At 43.9% G+C, this 18,744-nt stretch overlaps 1 protein-coding gene and 1 long non-coding RNA gene across 3 annotated transcripts in view; one reads left to right on the top strand and one right to left on the bottom strand.

Annotated features, from left to right (window-relative positions):
* The window catches only part of LOC113976888, a 74,143-nt gene that overhangs the window by 49,523 nt on the left and 5,876 nt on the right, over window positions 1-18,744 (top strand). The gene's annotated exons all lie outside the window — the stretch shown is intronic.
* WNT7B (Wnt family member 7B) overlaps window positions 4,129-18,744 on the bottom strand; it is a 71,732-nt gene continuing 57,116 nt past the window's right edge. Inside the window, exons 3-4 of the mRNA XM_027702521.1 lie at window positions 13,247-13,518; window positions 4,129-4,617 (exon numbers count right to left, since the gene is read on the bottom strand). Of these exons, the coding sequence (XP_027558322.1) occupies window positions 4,138-4,617; window positions 13,247-13,518 (752 nt within the window). The 3' untranslated portion in view covers window positions 4,129-4,137. The remainder of the gene's footprint in view (window positions 4,618-13,246; window positions 13,519-18,744) is intronic.

The following is an 18,744-nucleotide window of genomic DNA, read 5'->3' on the forward strand; positions in this document are numbered from 1 at the left end:
CCCACATCTCTCGTGGCTGTCACTGAGAGAAGAATGTTTGTTGTGTACACCCCACATCTCTCGTGGCTGTCACTGAGAGAAGAATGTTGGGTCTTCCCTGCCCCGCTCACTGCAGCGCCCTCGCTGTGGGAACTGTCACTGCAACAAAGGGCTCAGGGGCTGGGAAGGAAACGTGCAGGCACTGTCCAGTTATGAAAATTGCTGTGAATGCAAATATGAGCTTTATAGAAAGAGTTTTCTGCTGCACACCAACTGTGCCTTCGACAGTGAAAGGCACTCTGAGCTGTTCGCATGGGAAAGCTGCTACGAGGGAAGGCCCTGATTTGTTACCTTCAGCATCACTTCGGGGCTTTAACCGTAAACTAAGAAAGAAACCCGTGGAAATATGATTAAAACTTTAGGGGATCTACTCACAGCATGCTTTAGATTTGTTAAAAGATTTGCAAATCTTTTGATGAGTTCCGTGTCCTTTCCAGATGTCATTGTAGAAACGAATGTAATATTACCGTGTGCTATAAAAACTTCCTGCAGCTCTATTAACAAGTTTCCCATGATGTAATTAGAAAGAAGGTGCAGTGTTTTCTTTGGCATCTGTGGGTAAAATGCTGTGCATAGTTATGCTGCTGTAAACCCAGGCCAACTCAGTTCATTTTAATGAAGTTATTTTGGACTTAGTTCATGTAGAATTTGGCTATACCTCTATCTATATCTGGATATTTCCCCTGAGGGGCAAATACAGCAAATGTTGTCCATTTTCTTTAGATTTTGTATAGGAAGACACTATTCTCAGTGTCAAGGAGGTTGCTACTATTCTGACCAAGGTGAATGCTGTGAAATCTTTCAGATTCAGATTCAGGTAGGGATTTCAGGTGTGCCCATAACTTTCTTGAATAAGCCAGAGCATGTGCCAGTGCCTCAGCCAGGGCCTTCAAGCCTCTTCTCTGCACCTCTTATTCCTCTCTGTTTGCTAATCTGTTATGTGAGGTTCATGGTCAAGAACCATTTTGGAGTTGGAGGCCACATTTCTATCACAAATCATTTATTTTCTTTCACAAAAAATGTATCTTCTTCTCACTGCAGCCAGCTAAAGTCTGTGGTGGTCACACTGCTGGTGCCTGTGCCAGTTTCTCTGCACACTGGTGTAGGTAGCTGGCTTTGGACTGTGATACCACACACAGGCACATTCATTACTGTTTTTCACAAAACACAAAAACTGCTTTGGACTGGGAATTTGCCTGTCATTTCTCATCCGGAGGAGCCTGTACACAAATGGCCTTTGCATAAGGCCTTGTTGCCTTTTGTTTTTTCCTAAACAAATAACAAACAAAAAGAAAAGGAACTAGAAGGGGAAAAAAATTAAGTTTTAATGGAAACACATTTCATCTTTTGTTTTCTGCTTGCCATAAAACATTAACATAGTAAACAAATTGATCTTTGCTCTCACGTTCTTTAATAACATACAGTATTTTGAGTTTTGTCATGGCTAAGGTATGGTTAAACCACGTGTTGCTGGTCACATTCCAACCTCTCTTGTCACAGCTCTTTGACATCAAACTACATTTTTTAAAATAAAAGTAGTGTGTAACCCAATTCTGTTCAGACACCTTCGTTAAAAGGTCACATTTGGGGTACATTAGTGGTTATGGTGTTTTCTGACCAAAACTGCTTTTCCTTGGGGCATATTTCAAAGTCCAAGCATTCCCATGGTCATCCCTGCTTTGTGCCAACAGCACCTTTTGGAATGCTGCATCCCCATGTGAGCAAAGCCTCCATAGGATGCTCTGAAACATTATATTCTAGACTGCTAACCCAATCATAGGACTTACAGTGGTCTTAAAATAGCAGACAGAGCTATTTGAAATAGGGGTATGGATAGAAAAGAAAGTGTCACTTTGGTCCACTTTTCAGAGTGGTTGGTGTTATAATATATAACCTTTTCTTTCTTTTTTTAACGCAGTGTAGTTTGCAATAATTTAAAATACTCTATAGACATTTAAACGATATACAATAATATAACTTAATTGGATTCCTCAATTGTACTTAACAAATACTATTCTAATATATTTACAGTATCTAGTACCATAAGACTGTGCATTACTGTGTTTGGGAGCTTTATTTGCTTCCTGTCAAGAATGTAGTGAAAGTACAGTATATCACTATGATTCAACAACAATACCCATGAATCAAAGGGACTTTAAATTACATGGAGGGACTCTAGTATTTTAGGGGCCCCTGCTGACTTCTGTGAAGTTGCACTTGTTCATGCCAAGGCTGGTATTTAGAAACCAACAGTAACATCCCAAAAAAAGAGCAATTTTCTATTGCTCGGTGGGAGACTCGTTCAGGGGGTCTGATTTTCAGAGGGTAAGTGCTTGGGGTCAGAAAGGCAGGTCCTCATGAGTGTTCGAATGAAGATCCCCAAGTCATTGGTTACTTTTGATAATATAGGTCCACAAATTCCAGAGGTAATTCCGGCTCATTCTCCAATCCAGCGTGGGAGCAGGTGGAGCAGTAGATCCACCAGCCCCCGGTGCCAGGAGCACCATGTGGAGTGACAAGTGCTTCCATGGCAGGGGGGGAGGGCTCGTGGCTGTGCAGCCCCTCAGTGGAAGGAATAGAATGCAGCAAATGCTAGAGATGCAGATATACAGATGGAGGGAAAGTTTTAATCCAAGTTTTCAGAAAATCAGTTCGAGACCCTTGGGACAAGCAAACATTTATGTTTTTGAACGGGCTGTGTTACAAGTGGGCATATCTGGCTCTTGGGGTTAAAAAGACTAGATTTTACAGTAGTAAAATATCTGAGGATTTTTTAAAAATCTCTCGTAGGGGCAAGGCGTGTGAATTAGGATGAGTGCTCTGTAAGAAGTAAGCTTCTTTGTTAACATTCCTGGATTTCCCAGAGGCACGGTGTTGCCAGCCTTAGAATAGCAGTGACATGGACTAACCCAAATTTTAGCTGTCTTATGCTCATGAAGCCACCACAGCTCCAGGTTGCAGCAACCTAGAGCTCAGCTGCCATACTTTTATTAACTTCTGAGTGCATAGTGAGCATAAGTTATTTAAAACTCTTGGAATATTAAATTTCAACCATTGCAGGCAAAATGCGATGGAAGATCCTGCCAGTGCATCTGACAGCAAAGCAAACCCTTTGATATTTGTCCAAGCAAGTCTTTGTATCCTAAAACTCCCTACGAGGAGCTGAGAGCAGGCTCTCCACACCTCAGGCCTGAGTCTAAAAAAAGTCATTCAGGAGGCAAGTGGGAAAAGTCTTTATCAAACATTTGTAACCACAGTTTCATATGATGCTTTTGCTCAGTTCTGGTCATTGCTTAAGGCCTACAGTAATTGAACTCTAATAGTGGAGTGACAACAGATCAGTAGCATTGAAGAACTTAGGGAGAACCAAATACAAAAGTCATAAAGTCAGAGTTCCAATAAGTTTACATTTAGTACAGAATTAAGACATAGCTACCCGTTAGTGCTTAGAATTTTTTGATACTATTAAAAACATAAATAATTATTTTTAATGTTCATTCAAAGAGTTCCAGTGTCACTGGCAGCTGATGTAATTTTGTGAACGTTTGTTGCTTTTTTTTCCAAACTGATAGTGGAGTATTTCTGCCACAGATTTTGCTCCCTACCAGTTGTTTTCTCTCTACCTGCTTTCTTAGGAGTTTAGGTTTTTGCAGCAAGACTGCTGCATTCTAGTCAGTGAAGATTTCATTTCCTTAAAAAAAAAAAGTCTTTTTTTGCACAGGGCTCGACAGTTTAGTTGCTGTAAAATAGGAAAAAGTGTCTTTTTCTTTTAAATGTCATGGGAGCTGCAATGCAGTCAGCTTCTCTGATATGTATAACTTAAAACACTAAGAGAACTCTACAACACCCAGATTGTAGTTAAAAAAAAAAAAAAGAGAGAGAGAGAAAGTTTCGTGTGGTTGTCAACATCACCTTAATCCTGTTGCCCTTGTTTCCAAAGCAGTTACAACAGCCAGCCAGCCAAAATGCACCATCCTTAGAGGTGTGGGGAGTAGTGGGGAGGGCGTGGGTGTGGTGTTGGCCGGGGTGGTGCCCCCAGGTGAGATGTGCAAACGATGCTGGGGTGTGCTGTCCTCCCCTCGGGGCTCGTGGGGTCCGTCATTTGCAGGTGAACACCTCTGTCCGCTCGCTGCACGTGTTGCACTTGACAAAGCAGCACCAGTGGAATTTGCAGTTACACTGCCACACCTTGGTGTACTGGTGTGTGTTGTACCCCCGCCCGCAGCACATCATGTCGCACCCGTCCGCGTTGGGGGACGTGCGGTTGCAGAGCCGCCCCTGGGTCCCCACGCTCCCCGTGGCAGCGTCCTCCTCACAGTAGTTGGGTGACTTTTCAATGTACACTAAATCCGTTTCCATGGGTTTCTGGTAGCTCTTAATCTGCTTGATCTTCAGGAACGTTGGCTGTCTTAGTCTACTGGCTCGTACCACCTCCACCTGCACCGCGGCGTTGTATTTCTCTTTCAAAATGTATCCAATCTCTCTGAATTTAGGAAGTGTTGTCCAGCAGGTCTTGGTTGTACAGGAGCCTGAAACTCCGTGACACTTGCACTCCAGTTTCATCCTCTCTTCGAGAACCTGTGTGTACAGACATTTGGATATTGATACTGCAAGAAAACTATTGCAAGCTTGCCTAAACCTCAGGCTGTTTAGTTCATATCAGTGTTCACTACTGCTCGTTGAAATTTTTTTAATAAGTGCTGATAAAGCTTCTCACCTCTCAACAGAATGCTCATAACACATTTAGTTGTAGTGGCACCTGGTTGGAAATACAGTGTTTTGTCACTTTGTTGGAAAACATTTCTGTTCTGTTTCCAAACATTGCAGAATATTCCCTTCCATTTCAGAAGACATGTCTCTACAGCTACAGGGAACTTAAAATTTTTCAAACCGTTTTCATTTTGAAAACAGAAAAAAAAAAAAAAGTGGGGTTCTTTTTAGATGCCATAAGATTCAGAATATTTAATCTTAATTGCTTTAAGTAATGATCAAAGAATATTTTAAGAATTTTGACACAGCAGTGTACACTGTGTAGCTGAACAGGCAAACACGCAGGAGGGCTGCAACGAGAGGACCTTTAAGGTCCCTTCCAACCCATTGTGTGATTCTGTGATGCTATATTCACTGCATAATTAAAGATTTTGCCTTTATACCTATACCTATACTAGCAATGGTAAACTTACTGACTATTCCACGCAGAGTGCCCCATCCCCTTGAAGAGCAGCTCTCCCTGCAGCACTCAGTCCAGCTATAGAGGAAATGATCAGCCACAGGGCAATGACTGCACAACATCAGGGGGACAAAAAGTCCACTGAAGGGTCCTGCTCTGCAGTGAGCCAAGGAGAACTGGGAGCATTTATTAGTGCCAGTGATCCAGGAGGTTCATCTGGAGCAGTTAATCCACTGTCAGAGTGTCCCTGGAAGGGACCCGAACTGGTGGGTGCTCGTGCTCTACTCCCACCCTCCCATTTCTGCTCTATCCCAACCCCTCCAGGACTGGCACATCCCTCCTTTCCCGGGACAGTGGAGTGTGTGCCCAGGGCAGGTGGAGTGTCCCAGGAAGGTGGAGGGTGTCCCAGGGGAAGGCAGGTGGGCTGTGTGCCGGGGGAAGGCAGGCGCTGCCCTCCCGCTCCGTGCGCGGCGGAGGGAAAACCGGCCCCACGGAAACGTCTCCCTGCTTTTCCGCCCTCGCGCTACCACTTAAGCCTGACCATAATTACACCCACAGTCATCATTAGCTTATGAAAATCAGGGCCCAAGAACAAAGCGAGCTGATCTCTCCCCCTCGCCCTGGGATGCTCACGCAGAAACCCGAGCTGCCGAGCCTGTCTGAGAGCATTACTGATGCTGCAGACCATCTCCTGTCGTGGTTTCGCTGCAGATCCCAGAACATGACTGAAATGGGCACGGGATGAAAGGGCCGAAATCTGAGTACAATGGTATAATGAAGTAGGAGGGAGTAAAAAATGCTTACTGCTTCAGAAACTGGCCTTAAAATAAAAGCTGTGCAGATCTGGTTATCCCTGCAAATAGAGGGCACCCTCCTGAGTTGTTTGAGTTTCACTTAAATTGTATGGTTTGTTTTTTCCCAAATTTCTGGGGTTTCAATATTAAAGAGAATATTTGGTTTGGGTTCTCCCTTGCCAACATACAGTAGCAAGTATAAGATAGCTGAGCAACCTATGCAAGAGTCATAGAATATCCTGAGTTGGAAGCAGCAGCAGCATTTCAGTGGCAGTGAGTAGAGGAATTCATTATGACATAGTCCAGGGTCTTTCAGGGGTCTCCAGGCTCTCCTCTGTATCCCTTTCAGGCCTGTGCAGAAGGTCTTTTTCCAAAGACCCCTAAACAAGATTTCAATCCCGCTCCACAAATCTGGCTTCAAATAATTTCTTGGTATTTAGATGTGTTTGTAGATATCTACAGAAGTGCTTAGAAGCTGTGCTTGATATTGCTGAAATATGTTTGGTTTTGTTGAAAGCAACCTGCTTCTACAACTTTCTCAACATGCAGTTGCAGCTCTACGAGCTGCAGCAAAATCCATGACAAAAGGTGGAAGAAGGGAAACTTTCTCTACACCTTCACCAGAGAGCACTAAGTTTTCCAGGAAAGCACTGCCTATGGGATGTGTCAGCCCTGAGCCACGCTCCTCCCTCAGCAGTAAATCCTGGGGAGGTGTGCACCTTTTGCCATGCTCCACACGTGTTCTGATGTCTGTATTTTGGTCAGAAAGGCCAAGGCAGTAACTTACTAATAGAGTGGAAGGAGGTGAAGTTTGTGAGGCTCCTTATTCTTCTGTGGGCTCAACACTCTGGGCACTGTCCCAAGGAACCTCTGTCTTTGCCACTGATGTGCTTCACTGATACACTAAATAGTGTCATTGCTCCTGAAAAAGATATCACCCATTCTGGTGTCCCAGGTGACACATCTGTAAATGTATACTTATAGATGGATGTCTCTCTGTGTGTATATACGTTTGCCTGTGTGTGTATTTGGTTGAGATGCTGCCATTTATTTACATTATTATATACATCTATATATGATCTATATACACTGCCTGGCACCCTCTGTAGTACAAGCTTCAGCAACTTTATCCTAAGTCTTGATTTATCTTTTTGTCATTGTCTTTCTGGAGGTCCAGTTTCGTGACTCATTTTGCTGAGCAGAGACCTGATTTCACTGCTGTATTGTTTTGAAGGTTCCCACTGTCTGTGATGGTGGAAGAACTTGCAAATGCAAGCCAGACAGGCTCAAAAACAGCAGAAGTTTCAAAAAGTATTAATTCATGCTCCTGAAGCCAATCTCACAGGTTTTTTTTATTTTTTTGGAGACTTCTCTCATGGATGTGGAATGTTTGGGGTTACAACACTGAGCACCAGGCCCAATCATCAGGTAGTTAAATTCCTGAATGCTATAATTTGTGTGCCCACAGTCAGCTGTGGGTACAAAATTGTGCCCAGAAGCTTGGAGGTCAGGGAATACAAGGCCCAAACTAAGCAGATTCTAAGCAGTTTTTCCCCCCTCTCTCCACCCCAATGCTGTGGAGTGTTCCGTGCTGCCCAGCCAGGCTCCCCTGGAGGTATCCCTGTCTGCAGGGCATCTCCAGCAGCTTCCCACTGCCAGGGCCTGCCTGAGGTGGCCACATCTGACCCTGAATGAAGAGCAACTAATGTTTTGCTTCCTAAATGTCCCTCCAGCTCAGCTTTCCTCAGCAAAATTCCCATCGCAGCTTTGACCCTGAGCCTTACAGGTACTTATTTACTCAGATCTAATGCCCTGTGCCAGGCTGGGTGCTTGATTAAAGATTGAAAATCATTAGCTCGTGCTCAGCAGTCCCATTTGTCAGATGTCAGTGCCTCTATCTAATCTTGAATGGTTTACAGCAAGATCTACCTCCCAGAGCAAATTCCCATCGCTGGGCTGTGCTGCCTCTGACTAATCATAGGAACATTCCTCAGGTCCCCTTTCCACATCCAGGCCCACTCCCACCCCAGTGTGATCTTGCCAAGGAAAATTTTCTAACTACTGCTACTTCGTTAAATGAATTGTGAAATATAATGTTAAACCTTTCTTAATCCTGTGTCTTCTTATACCTACATAATTCACACACTGAAAATGCAATTTGAGGGCTGTCCACTGCCGGTTAAGTAGAAAAAGACTTGCGAAGATCAAAATAAAACACAATGATGTGCATGAAAAGAAATTCATTTTTTCAAGTTCCATATCTAGACCCAACTGCATAACATCAGATACAGTTTCTGTACATATTAAAAATCCTATCTGGATAAAGTATAAAAAACAATAGTAACATTTTGTGTGTGTGTTTTGGCCTGCCTTTTCTGGTTTGTGTTTTCCTTAATGGAAATGCACATTTTTGGACCAGATGTTATATGTAACAAAATCCATATTACTTTTCGACTGCAGTATCAAAGAGAAATAGAAGACTTGAGCAGTTTTCCCCCATCAAATATGTGAATGATCAGCTCTTGTTTAGGGTACCGGCTACCAAAAGAGCTGGGTGCTGGTCACAGGGTGTCACCTCTCCTTTGATTCTCATGCAGCTGATCTCGTGGACCCATCTGGGAATCCAAGTGGGGTTTGTTTGCATTTGGTATTTTAACTTGGGCAGGCAGGGGTGTACCTAACATTAGGAGGATGTAATGCTGCTCCTCCAATACAAATGTCCTGAAATGATTCTTTGTTAATAGCAGATCACAGAGCCCAGAACTGAGCAGTTCTCGCCATGTCTCCTCCAAGAGAGAACATGGAGTCAGCAGGAGAGGCACGAGGGTGCTTCAGCTGCAGAGCTTGCCTTCTGCTCCTCTGTGGAGCTGTTCCCTGGGGCATCAAAGCAGCATTTATACTCTGTGGGATGGGAGAGATGAGGAACTGAATTCCTGTGCTTACTGCTTCTCTTGTCATCCCTATATTTCTTATGGATTGGTTCGATGGAAACAGGGAGCCTCTGCTTTGCAGGGCTCAGTATCCAGCCTCAGCAGGAGGTGGTTTTTCCCAGGCACTGGCCAGAGCTCAGCAACCTCAGAGGTGCAAAGAGGTATCAGTTCACCTCCTCCTGGCCTCCCCCTGCCTCCCTGACACCCTCTCCCACAGTGTCCCCACTTAATGCATTAAAAAACGGAAGGAGTCCCACTGTGCTCTTTACACAAGTTCTCCTCTTGGCTGCCAGGAAAATTAACCTGGGATTTTGGGACCTGCTGCCCATCAGTCTGTACTGTTATGAGGATGAATAATAGCCTAATCCATCAGTGTTTCCTCCCTGCCTTCTAGAAAAGAGAAAATAGCTGCCATATTTGAGCAATAAATTGCTGCAATGGGTTAAAACTTTCTGAATTTTATTTTTACAGTGAAATGTTGCAAAAAGCCATAATCTTAAGAAGCAGCCTCCCAATCATCCCCAAACCAAGTGTGATTGCAGTGTTTCACTCTCTTTTCTATGGAATTTGTTGTAAAGCTTGAAAGGTAAAATTTTAAGTATCACCTGAAATAGTTAAAAATATTTCATGTGTGGTTTTATTCTTTCAAGCAGAATAGATATGTCAGGTTTGAGAGCGTGCAGTGGTATTTTACTAGATGGATGATCTCTGTCTTGCATGCATTGCATGGTATGCATGGGCATGCACATTTCTTGAATAAAACCAGTTAGCAAGTCCTAAAATATTTGGCTCTTACCCCCTCTAATTTTAAAGCAAAATGTTCAAAAAGTAGGAGAGCACCAGATGTAGCTTCTGGCAGTCAATGTTAAGGGTGTGTTTCTGGAAGAAAAAAATAGTCTAGTAATGCAGCCCAACTGGAAGCAGGAGATCTATCCTCAGGAGGTTTGGAGCCAAAGCATATTCAGGACATATGGATAAGTTGTAGTTATCCATCTAACCCACCCAAGCTGTAGCACCAAACTTTTCGGAACTGGATTTATATCTGTCTGCAAATCAGTTTAAGTGGGAAAGTGGAAAGTGTGGCATGAAGCACAACTATGGGAAGCTTTTCTTTTGTGAGTGTTCTCTCAAGGGATGTGCAGTGAAATAATTTGCCGCTTTTAGAGGGAGAAACTTTCAGCAAATGATGGACTCAGGGCTGCAAAACCTGGAAAGTCACATTCTTTGCATCGCTGAAATGACTTGGGAAACAAAGTCACATTTTAAAGAATATTTTAGGCTTATAAGAGCATAAAATTCGTCGGGTTTCACGTTTGAAACTGGGATTCAGCCTCCACTGTGACTTGGGAGCATTTCATGCAGAGTGTTTCTGTGGGCATTGTCTCTGCCCCTGTGCTGTCAGGTGGCAGTGAGGGCAGCCTGCAGTAGCTCAGGGCATGCTGTGCATCTGCCAGGACCCAGCTGAGCAACCAGAATGTTTCATGGGACCTGCAGGGACCTGACACTGTCTTACATATTGTGATACCTCTAGTGCAAACAGTACCTGTAAATATGTGTAAATATCCATAACTGTGTGCACACACACACTCCATATATTTATGTCTATGTGTGTGTATATATATAATAAATGGTGACCAACAAATCACCTCATTAGCTGCTCTACAGCCAAAGCAAGTCAGCAAAAAACCCCTTCCCAGTACCACAGTCCTGTGGCGCCAGGAACTGTGAGAACAAGCCATGGCTTAGATGGAAATGTTGTCCCAAGTAATTGAATAATCTCTTCTGAAGAGAGTCTGAATTAGTTGTTTTTTCCCCACACTCTTATTGTTTAAAAAAAAAAAAAAGCTGTTGTCATCTTCCAGGCATTCCAAAAAAACAACAACAAAAAAACCATTGCCATTCCAAAGGAATAACTATTGGGATGGTATCAGGCTGAGTTTCTGGCAGTCAGTGTGATGGTTGTTCTGGAAGGGAAAGGAACAGGCCAGCTTGTTCTGCACATAACCACAGTCACTGTCTATCAGAAGAGCCTAATTGATTGATAAACTGTTAGAAACATTTCTTTTCCTCTTTTTGGTAAAAGCTGCAATCTGCTACCGATTTGTCAGCTTGTTCTTTTAACTCACCCCTTAAAAACAAACAAACAGACCCCCTCATTTTTATAAATGAGATTCCCATGAGAGACAGTCATTGTTTTGAAGCTTTCAGCAAAAAAATAAGATTAATGGTGTGTGTTCCCAGATGTTACTCTTTCTAAGTTCATTTATCCCAGAATAAAGACACTTGTTTCTAAAAATACATGGTAGAAAGCTGCCTCATAAAACAGCATCAAAGCTGGCTGGTTTTGTTGGTATTTAATTTTTCATTACTCTATCAAAGTTTTGCCCACAGATCTCTCTGTAATCATGCAGATTTGCAGCCAGCTGTTCTCTCAGTAACCTTTGCATTAGACTTGCACTGGTCCTCCTTTGGGGGCTTGTTTTCCCTTACCACACTTGTACTTTCCTCCCAAACCAGAGCGGATGTTTCAAAGCTGCTGGGGAAGTTCATTCCTCTGCTCTCTCACACAGCACAGAGCCGTTTGGCCACAAAACAGAAATCTTCCATCATGGCACCAGGAATCCCCAAGTATTTATTTCTTCCAAATGGCACCAATGGCAAGTTTATGATTTTGTCACTGCTGCTATTTATTACAAATTTATCAGGAACTTTACAAACCTGCCATTAGCTGAAACAATTCCTAGGAATGCAATCCAGAGCCATTAGGGGATGCAGTGCGGGGCAGTGAGGGGATTCACTCATTCCACAGTCATCAGAAATTCCCTGAAAAGCTTCAATATCATCTAACATGTTCCAAGCAGCATGTGCATCGGGGTCTCTGTGGGGTGGCACAGGGCACACCACAGAGGGGGCCAGCTTGAGCAGGGATGGGAATGCATCCAGCAGGAATAAACGCTCCCTGGCCAGTTTAACACTTGGCTTCCACCTTCTTTTGCCTCCAAACACAGCGCACGGCGCTGAGCTGGAATGCCCAGCCTAGGAGAGGTGATCAGACCCGGGGCTGGCCTGCCAACCTGGTGGGCAACTGCTGTAGGAGGGGCTTTTACACACGTGGCACCAAGTTTTGGGGGGAAAAAAAAGACTGTGCCTCTCTTAAGGCTGCTTTTCTGTCTGGCTCTTGAGTGAGCTGTCTGCTGCACATCCAGAGAGCTCAGTGTCAGCCACCATTGAAGTATCCATCCTGTCTCTACACTGGAGATTGTGCCTCTCTCACCACAGTGAATTTATACAGTATTTTCCTGCCCATACACCACCTGCAGTTTCAGTGCACAGCCAGCTGTACCTGAGGGTTAATGAGGAAAAGCCAGACAGTGTTTCCATCACCACCAGTTCAACCCTCTCTGCCCAGTGCTCAGGACACCCCTGAAAACACACACTGGTTTAGAGAAGGGAGTTTTGGGCTGATTTTGGGGGCCAGAAGGAAAGGGTTATACTGGATTGGAATACTGAATTAGTATATTGCTGTATGGGATTCTTCTGCAGCACTGGAGGGTAGAAGCAGCATTTTTTTTAACCTGGAGGAAAAGACTTTGAAGGGTATAGTAAAATCTCTCCTGATGTAAGAATATATTGGGCAGAAAGATTTGTTGTCCTTTTTTAAGGGCAAGCTTTGAGAGCTATGAGGGTTGTTATTCAGGGGACATAAGTCAGCTCCATGATGTTTATTGTTCCCATGGCAAGCAACCCAGTCATGGTTGCAGACTGGAAACTGTTTCTTCTCCCAGAGTGACACTAACGCAGCCGTTTGTGGCCCACCAGTGCCAAAGGGACAGTTGTGCCTTTGCTAAGAAGTGCATTGTGTATTTGTGTGTGTTTCATTAGAGCTGGGCTCAGTAAGTGTTCTGGTTTGGATGGAATAAATAGCTACAGGTGCTGTGGGAGCTGAGCAGTGCAGACACTCAGTCCTGCCCCATCACAAGCCCCGACATCCCTTGCTAGATTTTAGCAAATCAGATGAAAAGTGGTGATTTATCAATATGCCAAACAGATCCAGCAGGGTCCTCTCTGGGAGCAGGGGACTGGAAAGAAGGCTTAGGAAGCAGCAATTTTTAGAGGAGTGTTTCTAATACATGTTCAGCTCGGAATAAAAGGAAACAGCAACAAAACGTAAACATCAGATGCCATGGGGTGACTCGGGTGCGGGACAACAGCAGAGAGAGGGGTGAGTTCTGAGGGAACGCTCCTGCCACCAGCCAGCCTCCCCCCGTCCTCCAGCGCACACGGATCCCCATCCCTCGTCCTTTCTGGAATACCTTTCTTCCAGCCTCATTGTTGTGCAAGTTCATCAGCCTCCGGGCATTCTTTTTGATTTCTCGGGCATCAACAAACCTCCGGGAGAACTCAATGCCGTATCTGATATCCGCGGAGCAGCCTCCCCACTTCCAGCCCTCCTCCTGGTTGTAGTAGCCCTGTTTCTCTCGGTCACAGCCACAATTGCTGAGGTTGCCCTGGCTGCAGGCGGCCGTGACAGCGTGTGCAACCCCGGCAGCAGTAATGGCATAGGTGAACGCGGCCTCCCTGCTTCCTGTGGAGAGAAGCCAAAAGCTGATGGGTTGGCACAAAGGCAGCACTTACTCACTACAGAAAGTACACACATTATCTACGCGAGGGTGTCGGGCAGCGGCGTGGGCAGGGCAGGACCGCTCGGTGTGTGTCCCTCGTTCTTACAGAATTCCTGATGTATTTACAGTGCTGGGCTCAGCTGGGGCACAGCACCCCGGGGGTGCACCCACCTCACCCTGCACAGCAGGGGCATCTGCCTCTGAGTCATGTTGGCAAGCTGAACTTTTTCTATTTCAGATTAATAACAAGTAAGTTAATAGTTACCTCTAAGCACTGGCACTGCGTGGAAAAAGGAATATGTTCAGACAGCAAAAAAAAAAAAATACAGTACACAAATGGGGGAGCTTATTAATCTAATTTATGAATGCTCCAGTAGCATCCACTAGTGATACTGAGTGTGAAGTATTGCAGGAGAGGCCAATAGAGACAAGAGCTGGGTAGGTTTCATTATGTTTCAAGGTAAAGTAGACTTTTCTTGCTGACTTCTCCTGTGCATTAGCTTTGCTGTAATGACCCTTTTCCACTCCCAGTGTGACTCAAAGCTCTGCATTACCACGGCTATTGAGCACACAAGGGGCATGGAAGTGCTGGGGCAGTGCTCTTTCCTCTCCCAAACAGGGGAGGTGCTGACATGGAAGCACAGTCTTGTCCAAAAAAAAAGTTATTTTAGAAAGAAGTTCTTTTCTTTTTCTATGATGCTGCTGCTTGCCAGGGTTCCTTCTTCCCAATTCCATGTTCTAGCTGTTGATAAGGAGTATATGAAGAGAGGGAAATAAGCCCCCTTTCTTTACTGGTTGGCTGTGGGTTGCAAGGAGGTACCAAGGCAGAGCCATCAGATGGAAGCTCCAGCCCATCCCTGCTCCCAGGAGACACCACTGTCACTGGCTCCATGCAGGGCTGGATCGTGCCCCTGCTGTTTTGCTGTCCTTCTTTACAATGCTCCCCCATAAGTTCCCTTCTCAGCACTGTCGGCATTTTCCTCTGTGTGTTTCTCTGGTGATAAACAGACAAACTTGTAGTGCTGCAGCCAAAGAATAACTGTAAAGAATTTGCAGAAAGTTGCTGAAATGCTTTAATGACCACACCAGAGCTTTAGCATCATTAATGGATTTGGGAGGGAAAAATAAAGGAACAAATTTTCCAGAGGAGAAAAAAAACCCCCAAAACCTTAGAAGCTATGTTTAATTTTTTTAACTTTCGGATTCATAGATAGCATAACTCTTCTGGAATGACCAGTCCACACTGGGGGCAGGGGGGATATGTTTTATATTTCTTATTTTCATAGATAACTTCCTGAAAGATTACACCCATGCCAGATATGAGGAAGATCCTACAAGAAACTGGGTTTTGGCACCATTTACTTGTTTCACCAAAGCAATAAAAAAGCAACTCCGGGTAAGGGAATAACAAAAGGGTTCTGTGTTCCTCAGCTGGCAGACAGGTCCCATTGCCCTGAGTGGGGCAGTGGCAGGGCTGCCTGTGCTCCACACACAGGGGGGTTTGTTGGGGGGTTCACTGTGTGCAGTCTGGTTCAGTGTTCCCAAGCCATGGCCCACAGAACTCTGGTGGTCCCGGAGGCCATGGGGAAGGGTTCGCAGCTAACCCACAGAGCCACGTTAACCACTGTTTTTAATAGTGTTTTCAATTAAAACTCTGGTGATAACGATGCCTGGTGGTCCGTAAGAAATTCTGAGGGTTGATAGCTATCCAAAAAAGTTTGGGAACCACTGTTCTAGTTCCTAGTGTGATCTCTATAAACACATATCAATATTTGCTTCTCTCCTCTTCCCTCACCAGCTGAAGTCAAACCTGGGAACCGGGTTTTAAAATGTGTCATGTTGACTTGCAGGATTTCTTTCTTTTTGTTTGTAAATGTTCTTAAACTATAAATTGAAGTATTGGAAATATGAGATTCAATAGAAGCTACATACATAGATAGGTTTTCCTGTTCTTCAGGGTGAGGGTAAATGAGAATGCAGAATCAGACTCAGGGAAATGTTTGGTTCAGACACCTTTGAAGCACACACAGAAATGCTTATGAACAAGCAGAAGGATATTGCTGTGAGGGAACATAGCAGCTGTGGCCTACAGTTCAGGAGCTTTACTCAGAGATTAACTAGAGGCAGGTTGCTCACTTTTTGTGTTTCAGCTCAGTATATTCCACATGTCTCCAGAGGAGATGGTGAGACATCTTATAATAGCTGCTATGGCTGTGGCCTCTCCCTGGGTTTTCACATGGTACTTCCCTTGATCAGTTTTGTGAAACTAAAGAATATCCCATCTTTATCTTCCTTTCTCTCCTCCTTGTTCCCATTATACCCCTGATTACCTCCAGCAATAGAGGAAAACATCTTTCCTTCACCCACTTGAGAGCTATAGCAGTGATGGAATCATCTCAAGTCATAGGATAATATCAAATGGAAACCACATTGACACTCTGAAGAGATTACTCTTCTGTTTCCACACAGCTCTAAAATAAGAAGGGCTTAGAAATAAGATCTGGCTTGAAAACCAGATTTCTTTAGCAAGTCAAGTTGTCCTGCTGAGAATTAAGGTTTTGGGGGGTTATTATTTTTTTAACTAGAGGATGTTCTAAAACTTCACTTGAACTTCAGTGTAAGCATGACCTCAGCAGTTCACTTAAGTCCCAGGATCAGTAGAGTCTGTCAGAAACTGCTGATGGGGGAGGGAGGGAACCTCTGGGCTCAAATAATGTGTCCGCTGTCCACAGAGCTTTCCATTAGCATGTCATCACTTGGAATCAGTTCTGAGCAAGTCTTTGTCAGGCAGCTAAAAATATTTAAGTAATGATTGCTGTGATACCTGAATGGAGAACAATAATCTCATTTTGTGGAATTTTCTGAGATTTCAAAAATATTCTTGTTCTGCAACAAAACAGAGACAAGTCTTTCCAGAAATGTTCATGAAATGAAGACATAAATAGCAGCAGATTTGTGATTTGACTCAGCTTTGGGGCGTGATTTTTCTTTTTCCAGTGAATATCCTGGTTATTTAGTTATTTGGCGCTGTATATGCTCAGTATCTGCGTCTCAGAAGAAAAATTCTTGTTTGACTTCCTGAAGTTTTCTGTCACATAGTCCAGAATAATTCTGTGGAGATTTTGGTAAGGCACTGCTTTGGCTTTCATTGCGACCCTTGGATTCATCCATTTCTCTGTTAACACGGGGTTAAAGATTGAACCATTCCAGAGTTATTTGCAAGACATGTATTTTTCTGGGTAACAAGATGAGAATATTTCTATTGCACACATGGTCCTGAAATGGCCCATGTCAGCAACTGGATGAATAAGGCTGCCACTGAATGTCAGCTATTAGAACTGTAATTTAACTTCAAATAAGAAACTGAAGAATATACACTGTTTGGCCAGTAATTTCCTAAACCTTGGGTCAGCAATGAGAGAAAAGAGTCGTACACGCTGCTGTTAAACAAAACAAATTCCACATGCACTTACACAAGGCACCAGATTGATTGTGTGACACAACACAATATGTAGGTCAGTGGGAAGGAGAAATGAACCACGGCAGAAGTTCAATTTTTTTTGCCAAACCTACCCTTTTCAACAAGGCTTGGAAAGCTGAGGACAGATTGAGTCAGTTTTTATGGCAAAAGACAATAGATACATCTAGATGAATAAACTAAAACTCAGACACCACTGCCCTAAGTAGTGTTGGATGAAGACTTTTATAGACAAGTTTATTTCCTTTGTGACTTTGTGTTTTATTCAACACATTCATTAGCAATTCTCAAGGAAAATAGTGCAGGCCCTTCTCTTTTGGTTTGATCCAAAGGATCAAAACAAGTCAGAGAGGGTATTCTCACTGTCTGGAGCAGATCCTTCGTCTATTTGCATTTTCAGTGTAATTAATTTTGAGCTTCTTGGTTTATAAAAGCAGGGATTAATTTAATTTCTCTGTCCCTCTAACTTTCTCTTCCCCCAGTGCTGCATGTCAGAGCTGCAGACCTCTAAAATCAGTTTGTACAGGCAGAAAAAGCCAGGTAGAAAAGCAGGGCTGGCAGGGAGCTCAGCAGGGTCTCTACTCTGACTGTCAGCCCTAACGTAGCCTAATAGCACAGGTGTCCTTCACAACAGCTTCTCTATTCTGTCCTTAAAGATCTTCAGCAGAGAAGGTTCCACAGTCTATTCCAGTACCTCGGGACCTCTACTGGTATATATTTTACTGATATTAACCTGAAACTGTCTTTCTGAATTCAAACCCACGGCTGCTCTCTCTAGAGAGGCCAAGAACCTGTTCCTCCCTCCTTGTAGGAGCAGCCTTTCAATACACAAAGACTTCCACCCCTTCCCAGGTGTGTTCCCTCAGCAGTCCTTGCACAGCACTTCCAAGGGCTCTTCCCATTGCCCCGGTGTCCCAGCTGTGTTGTGGTGCAGTGCTGGATGCTCCAGCTGAGCTCTCTCCTCCTCGGGATTAGAGCAGAAGGAGCACTTCAGATGTGTTGTCACTGCCCTGCTGTTTGCTCCTCCAGCGTGGTGTTTTCACAGCAGCAGGACACTTTTCACTCTGGCTCAATTTGCAGCTTCTTCTGTGCAGCTGCTGTCACACCACATGTTCCCAGCTTGCATTTGTGCAGCTGATCATTCCCACGTACAGAATCATTTGCCTTCCTCATTTGCCTTCTCCTTCTTTGCTCTAACTTTTTTTTTCTTCTTTTCTGAATCATTTCTCCATGATCATTTTCAGTTTTGACCCAAACTTCCTCCGGCTTCCTTGCAGTCCTTCCCAACCTGACATAATTCATAAATTCAATGTGCACAGTTATTGCCTTGGTCCAGGCAGGAGTAAAACCTGACTGCTATCAAATCCAGGACAGATCACAAGGAAAACTAGTCAGCACAGGCTTCCACTTTGATAACTACATTCCAAGTATGATTTCCAGATGGTCTGTACCCGTTTGGCATGTTCTTAGTTTTCTTGTGAGAATGTCATATAAAGCAGTGTCAAAAGCTCCCTTTAAGTCCAAGATATATGGCATAAACTCTTCTTCTTGCCTCTGAGGCCCTGGGTGGCAAAAGAAGGAAATTAGATTGGTTTAACATGATTTGTTCTTGACAGATCCTTGTTGACTCTTACTCATCTCCTTGTTCTTAGTTATGAGCTTACAAATGGGGTTTTGTTCCCATATTTTTTCATTTATTCAACTTAAGATT

Source organism: Neopelma chrysocephalum, unplaced genomic scaffold (assembly GCF_003984885.1).
Source record: "Neopelma chrysocephalum unplaced genomic scaffold, ASM398488v2 Primary Assembly neopelma1_188, whole genome shotgun sequence".
NCBI classification, from domain to species: Eukaryota; Metazoa; Chordata; class Aves; order Passeriformes; family Pipridae; genus Neopelma; species Neopelma chrysocephalum.